General features: G+C 47.9%; 3 protein-coding genes across 3 annotated transcripts; all 3 read left to right on the top strand.

Moving 5' to 3' along the window:
* Window positions 1–473: 473 nt before the first annotated feature.
* On the top strand, window positions 474–1,060 carry PpBr36_05863 (uncharacterized protein; the record flags this gene model as incomplete). Its single annotated transcript, XM_029893011.1, has 3 exons — window positions 474–553; window positions 669–753; window positions 1,022–1,060. Coding segments are annotated over 3 exons (204 nt in total), but the record flags the coding sequence as incomplete, so codon positions are not given.
* Window positions 1,061–2,423: 1,363 nt separating this feature from the next.
* On the top strand, window positions 2,424–2,919 carry PpBr36_05862 (uncharacterized protein; the record flags this gene model as incomplete). Its single annotated transcript, XM_029893010.1, has 2 exons — window positions 2,424–2,516; window positions 2,827–2,919. Coding segments are annotated over 2 exons (186 nt in total), but the record flags the coding sequence as incomplete, so codon positions are not given.
* A 21-nt stretch (window positions 2,920–2,940) lies between these two features.
* Window positions 2,941–4,577, top strand: PpBr36_05861 (uncharacterized protein; the record flags this gene model as incomplete). Its single annotated transcript, XM_029893009.1, has 5 exons — window positions 2,941–3,108; window positions 3,399–3,446; window positions 3,840–3,946; window positions 4,160–4,272; window positions 4,510–4,577. 5 exons carry the CDS (start codon window positions 2,941–2,943, stop codon window positions 4,575–4,577), a joined length of 504 nt encoding a protein of 167 aa, XP_029745815.1.
* Window positions 4,578–7,335: the final 2,758 nt, after the last annotated feature.

The following is a 7,335-nucleotide window of genomic DNA, read 5'->3' as shown; positions in this document are numbered from 1 at the left end:
TGACGTCGTCAATTATCGGCCTGCAGTATGAAAAATTAACCCCGGGCCATGCCGCTTGCCGCCCGATTTCCCCATTCTATTATGTGATTTTTGCTCGTGTCTTTTTCCTCATTTTCTTTATTGTCGCTTCTTTATTCAAGCAAGCTGAATCCTGATAAACCATATATCCTTGATACTATAGCCACGACTATGCATAACAGGACAAACTTTCCTGCTCCATGGTCCCCTCTTTCTCCCCACGCTTTGTTGTTTCACTCAAATGTCAATGGTTAGTCAGGGTTGCTATTCGTTTGCGCTCTGATATTTTTTCTTTCTTTTTGCTCTCTTTTCTTTGGCGGCCAATTGATTTGTTGAACCCTCGTCCCCACCTTGACACGTCTTTGTTTTCCCTTTTGAACCCCTTACGTACTACATAGTATGTACACGGAAGAGTTTAAAAAAAAAAAAAAAAAAAAAAAAAAAAACAACAACAGAAGTTTCCACTATGGATGGCGACCTGGAACTTTTTTAATGGAGAAAAGGCAGGAGGCGCGAGCACCACTCAATGTAACGCGTTTTTTTTCCCGAGTCGTCGACGTTTCTTTCTTTTTTGTCTCTCGTGTATGTATGTGTGTGTGGGGGGGCGCTACCCGAGGTGGAGGTGGATTGTACTTCCTGTTACGTCCTAGCGGCCTATCTGCCGCCTCGCCCCTGGATGCTGTCAAAGTTGTCAGATCTTCCGTCACAACTCAGGACAATGACAAGAAGGTTCGGGTACGTTGAAAAGTGGGTAAGAGATGGCAAGGGGCAGGGGGGGTGTGCGTGGGCAAGGGTCGTGAGGAGAAAGGGGAGAAGAAAGGATACTGTGGTGGATGGGAGTCCCCTGTCCTTAACAGTCTTCCCTACTCACCTCTCTGTCATGCCCTCCCCCCCAGGTACTCAAAATGTCAGAGGCTAATAGAGATTCATGAGATCCATGGGGCGTGTGTGTGCGTGTCAAAGAGGGGTAGAACCGCGAACACTGTGTTGGTAAACTTGGCAGGACGGCGGCCTGGGTCCCGGTATGTGCAGTGCTACGTAGTGGGGACATCAGATGGGGGGGACGAGCGACTTATGTAAAGCAAGCAAAAATGACCCAGGTCCAGTACCTGACCGAGTCCACAGCTGGGAACGAATACGCTAGGTTGTTGTGGTTGGCTCCGAGATTTTGATTTTTTTTCTTTTTTTTGTTGCAAAATGCAGATCAACAAACCCCCTACCAGATATGAAAATAGTCAAAGCATGGCTACGAAGAAAGAGAGGGGGGTAAAAAGAGAGAAGCCTTTGCATTGTATAATTAGATGGTATGTTTTTCACAAAGCAGCCTCAGTCTCCTAAAATCATTAGCACAAAACTGGCCGCACGTCCTCGCTTACTGTACATTATGCTTGCTGAACATAACCCATATTGGACGTCAATGAGACCAAAAAAAGAAAGTTTAATACAATATTAAATAGGACAAAAAGTGACTGGCATACATGTGCATGCGTGCGTGCGTGCGTATTCCCCTCCATGTCAAACTGACAGCTGGCTTCCCGCGAACCTTCTTTGATGAGAGAACAACTAAAATAAGGGGCCATAGCCTCATCGTCTGAGGTTAATCCAGGTGTCATCATTTTCGCAGATGGGCAAATCTTTGCTCATTTGATCTTTGCATTTGAATTGCTTACTACTATACTACGATTCACTCCCGGTCGATTCGCTTTGGCGGACTATTTTCGCCGCCTCGGAGCTGCTGACGGGGTACCGTTTAGGCATATCGCGCCACAATATAATAATATATGAAAGCTGGCATTAACAGGTGCAGATATGCATTAGGGAAGAGCAAGTAGAAGAATTGTTGCCCATAATCCAAGTACAATCAGCTCGTAGTAGATATTGTAACTTTTATGCGCGAAGGTCACAAGGTGCCATATGCAATTAACCCGCCCATCAATTTTGCTTTCAATACAAATCTCGGATACCCAGACAAGTAATCGACCAAAGATCCCACATCCCGTCGTTATAGGGCCGAGGATGTTATAGCTAGGACGTGGGGACGGTGGAGCCGGTCCTCCCGAACTCGGTCGTGTTGTGGTTCGCCATGGGTTGTTTGTTGAAAAAGGGTACAAAGAGGGAAAATGCTGCGACTCGGCGGGAAATGGAGGGGAGAGAAAAGAAGGAAACACGCGCACGAAGCGAGAAAAAAAAAACACACGGATCGGCAGTCAATCGACCGTCCTTACCTCGTGTGTCCACGTTTCCCGGAACCCAAAACCCCGGGTTGGGGGCAAGTTTTCTGGTTCCTTTACCCGTAGTATGCTCGGAGTAATGTTATTTGGGTTGGGCGAAACACGGCACGCTATTGTACAGATCCTCTTTGTTCTTCTTCTGAACCTTTCTTTTCTTTTTTCTGTCGTAGTAGGTTAAGCAAGGCAGTTCGCCAAGAAAATTTCCCCAAACTCGGAGAGGGCAGGGCTGGCGAACTGTTGTCCGTCCCTATCGATCAAAGGGCCCGAGTGACGACTGACTGTTTGCACAATATCTTGATCCCCGGCCCGGATGGGGAGCTTNNGTGTCTATCAAAGTGCGTAATATGGACAAAAAGAAAAAGCAAAATCAAAAGATGTGGCCTACGTGGAGTGCGTTCATTTTTCTCTCTCTGATACTGTACCGTAGATTGTCAAGATTGGATCTCCTTTTTTTTCTGCTCCCATGCAACCTCGATGTGTGTGTTGCGTTTTTTCTTCTTCTCTGTCTGGCCCCGCATGCCATGTTCAAGGTGGATAACGGAACTGGGGTTGTTTGACAGCCAGAGCCTGGTTCTAGGGGAGCATTGCGCTAAGCCAAATCGGGATATTCTTGCGAACCATCGCAATCCTTGTCTATAAGAGTAGCAGTGCTGGACAAGATGGGTGGTAGCAAGGTGGATCCCGTGCATCAATGACGGATGGATTGGCGAACATGAGAAACGGCTGTTGGATCCGGTGGAAAGAAATATCAGGTGGCTCTGGGCGGCTTCCCCCCTTTGATTTGACGGTTGCGTACACGTACATACACACACGCGCGCGTGCGCGCAGATACACAGACGCCCACCGAAAAGGCTACCTTGTATGTGGGGTTTGTAGAACATTCAGAAAGTGATGTGTAACATCAAGTACCATAATCAGAATGCCTTTGGATACTGAGGCTGTGTTTTGCTTCGGGACTGAGAACTCCACACAAGTTAGAAGTCGCGTACACAGTAAATGATTTTTCTCTCTCTTTCTTTGAAGCTTGACCACCGATTGCGAACCGTGGTTTTCTTGTGTCTTCTGTTATCTCGGCGCACGCCGAAGGTACTTAGCTTCGCTCGCAATAAAAGAACCCCGCCGACCTTTTTTTTTTCATGACTGTCCCAGCTTCTGGCGGAAACAAGGGACCGGGCCAGTCAGGTCGCCGTCAAGCGGGTATACTAGCACAATAATAAAAACAAGGTGGCAGGGCCCCTGAGGGGGTGTCAGGGAGACAGGCAGGACGACAAAGTCATTCAGACAGCTTAAGTGGAGCCTCCTATGATCGTCAGTCATGTCCTGACCTGTCCGGATGGTGATGAATCCGTTTTGTGTGTGTGTGCACGATGTGAGGTTGCACCAGGGAACAGAATCCCCATAAAAGATGAGATGATAGAGTCGAAAGATATATACAACAAAGATGGATGTGGGCTGCACCCTTCTCAGTAATCCGATAATCCGACGGATGCAGAGCCGGCTCAGGAATGGACAGGGAACCGCCCCCGTCGAACCTGTATGATGTTGATTAATGGGGTTGCAGGCAAAAACCAGTCAGTTTAAGCGTGCCAGACTTATACACGCACCACCGAACGCAATCCAACAACGACACCACCTCCACGACGCCCGGCAGGCAGCCCTGGGATCACGCCGGTCTCACGATTTTTGCCTAGTTGCAGGTTGTCATGCATGTTACACGATCTGTAAAAAAAAAAGAGCAGGATCGCAGTGGCAAAAGAAAGCCGAAAATGCTACAGGCACACATGTGTGTCCTGACCGAACCAAGGAATATCGGAATTTGCCGCATACCAACGAGGCGCCACAACGTACCGAGGAGTTCAACTTGGGATCTCCTGACGGCTCGTGGCCCCCAAGTAACTAACTCCAAAAAGGAACGGCGGGCGGGTATTCACATACTGCAAGCTCCCTGCCTGCCTCATAACCTATAAGCAGTCAGTATTCATCTCTTCATCCTTGGACTCCCTTACCATCACCAACAACTACTGTATGCACGCGGCCCAATGAGGAATAAAATAGGTAGAAATCATGAAAGGCGTGTTGATCTTCGCCTCCGACAAGGGCCACGATACCTGCGTTATACCCAAAGTTGCTTACCAATATGCTGCCGCGAGTCGACGCACGCATGGTTTGCCTCTCGTACCGTACGTACATGTCGTTGGCTCGAATAGTGTGAAATCAACACCAGATCTGTGGCAACTCATGTACGTACTTACTTCTACAGATATGCATGCATCCCTGGCTCATGCCCCAGCTCGGCCTGTCTGTCAGCCAGTAATAGTAAATCAGTGAGATGAGATGACTGTCTCTTGATGTATAGAGTAGGTACGTACCTCTGCAAGGGCTCGTCATCCGCTTGCAGTCATACCTACCGGATGCACTTCTGATACAAATAAGAAAGCCAACTTTGGAAGAAAACTGCCTCAACCAACTATCACTTTGGGAATAATATTAGAAGTGCATTCGGAGGATTGAGAAGCGGCAGAATGAACATCAAGAAAACAGAACCGAAAAAAAAAAAGAAAACGAGTAAGTAAAATTTGCCTGAATCGAGTTCAGCCTGTGGAGGTGCGTCTTTGCAAACGCCGATGTGGAATGAGAAACAAGTCTGAAGGTTTGTGTGAATGCTTGTGTCAAGTAAAGCTGTTTGCCCAATACCTTCGGAAGATTTGCATAACACAAAAATCAAGCGCCCGGGCCAGCGCGTATCCGCTTTAAGCTTTCTCCTGCCCCACCCACATCTGGATAGTTCAGCAGGTGTACCTGGGCTTCATCGTCGGTAGGCATGCCAGGCGGCAGCTGCCCACAGTATTTGCCTCACCGTAAGAAGCAGTGAGGTTCTTTCTGCACTGGCGGCCCGTCTTTCATCTTCATGTGAGGGTATCATGTGAGGCCGGCCGTTGTTTTGTCTATTCCATTCCCCTTTCACTTCAGCCGCTTGACGCTAAATATTCTTCGTTCTTGTCGCCCTGCCAACTTTTTTTTTTTTTCTTGAAATAAAAAAAAAAAAAAAACATCTCTATCATCTATTTATGGCGTGCTGTATAGTCCGATGAATCCTTTTACGACGGACTGACAAGGGGAACCCCGAAGGATTTCGACGGCGCTGGGCATCTCTGTTGTTTCCTCAAGATGTTTTTCTTTTTTTTTTTTTCCTTTGACAGCGGCGCCGTCGCCGTGCTTGAATGTTCTAGGGCCTCCATCCTCGTTCATTTGGTTCTTCTACCATGGTCTAGAGCATCCCGCGCAAGCGCTAATGTTTCGCCATTTTGGCTTGGGCTAGAAGCAAAAGAAAATTCAATTTCGGCAAAGGCGTCTGTCTCTTGGTGGCTTGGAAGTATCAGGAAGGTTGCACAAGTGGAGAATGCATCGGATGGCATGCCGTCACGTCCCAGATTAAGTTGACATGTTGTTAATCCCGGCTGCGTATCAAACTGAACCGAGCAGGTGTAGTAAAGAAGCCTGCAAAAAAGTCCTGGCCCACCACCCTTTTGGCTGATGTGCGACATGTTTTTTTCCTGTTCAATTTTTATGCTTGGATGATCTTCTGTCACCGGGATTATGGCAAATTAGTAGATCAAGTGCAACCTCGCGAGCAACAAAACCCCTATATGGCAGGTATAACAGCCGATGTTAATGTCATGCCATCAGCCGCAGAGAGCACATGACAGGGGCCTGACCAGCAGCCAAAGAGGAAAGAAGTCAAAGGGGAAAAAAAAAGCCTCCTTGGACAAAGTGTGGCTGGCAAACAACATCAATCATGCTTTGACGTCGTTCTTCCAGATTGGTCGCATGGCGAATGAGTAACCCGCTCGAGCTGGCCCCGGAGTTCCGAAACCTGGGGACAATCAAGTTCCCAGGGCGATGAGAGACGGCAGATGCATGAACAGGCAACGCGCGTGCGCGCGCGCTCCCCTATACGAGGTATCCTAAGCCCTGCGCACGGCTTGTCACATGAGCGCCCGCGATGCCCCCGTTCATGATTGACATTCTGGAAGCCAGGCTAGGGGTTGCGCGAGTATGTGCTCAAAAACCATGCGCGAGCCTGTCATCGCCTTGCGGGCTCTGAAAAGAACAAAAAAAGAAGGCTGAAAGGGGGTGTTAGTTGAGCAACTACCTCGTTTGACCTACCTCACTTTCTTAAGGCTAGAAGCTCCAAGAAGCCAAGCCGGTATCACTAATCCATAGACTACGTTTGCCGACGTCCGGTTGCCGATTGTGGGAGAACGTGTTTGATGACTTTTGCACGCGAGGCTCAGGCTCAGCCTCCATTTAGTAACAACCTCCTAGAACAAAAAAAGAAAAAAAAAAGATTGGGCTTCTCCGTTGGTCAGGCAACTGTGAGCTGTCAACGACGCTCAATTCGGCTGGTGAAACAATCATCGCGATCAACGACAGAGAGCTTGCGGAGGGGCCGAGTCTGACAATTGCTTGGGCAAACGTGATCAACGTTATGCATAGTTGATTCTTTTTTCTTTTGTTTTTCTTGTTCTTTTTCAGCCCCGAATTAGAATCGACCGTTGAATGTGTATGTCCCCGTTTTGGTGATGGCTTTCTCCTGTCAAATTGTCAAGCTCGCGTGACGAGACCATCTGTTGATTTGTTGTGACGGGGCTGATCGATCCACAGCTGACATCAAGCAAATCGACCAATCGCATCTTGAGATCTCGTAATCTGATGGGTCTATATGTCCTGGAGACAAATGTACCATAGTACTAACTACTATGTATCTTGTCCTCTTTTTGCGTGGTATTTTATCATCTTTGCTTGGGTGGGGTCCCACCGGGGATCGGATCTGCCATCCCACATTTCGGCTGTTGATTGCCTTGTGCCTGAGCTGTCCAAAACCCACAAAGTAGCCAATCGCAATAGAGACAGGTCAAAGTAAGGTCAGGCAAATTCTGTACTTGCTTAGACCAGCCCAATGACAGCTAGTTGTGCCTGGTGTATCGTCTTTCGGCTTTTTTTTTTTTCTCTCAGACATGTCCAAAATCTGGAACAATTCAAAAGCAATTCATCGAATCGAAACCAAAGCGGCATAAAAATATGA

The sequence above is a fragment of the Pyricularia pennisetigena genome (genome assembly GCF_004337985.1).
Source record: "Pyricularia pennisetigena strain Br36 chromosome 4 map unlocalized Pyricularia_pennisetigena_Br36_Scf_6, whole genome shotgun sequence".
In the NCBI taxonomy this organism is placed as follows: Eukaryota; Fungi; Ascomycota; class Sordariomycetes; order Magnaporthales; family Pyriculariaceae; genus Pyricularia; species Pyricularia pennisetigena.
The sequence above is the reverse complement of the archived record's forward strand: the minus strand, read 5'-3'. Positions and strand labels throughout refer to the sequence as shown.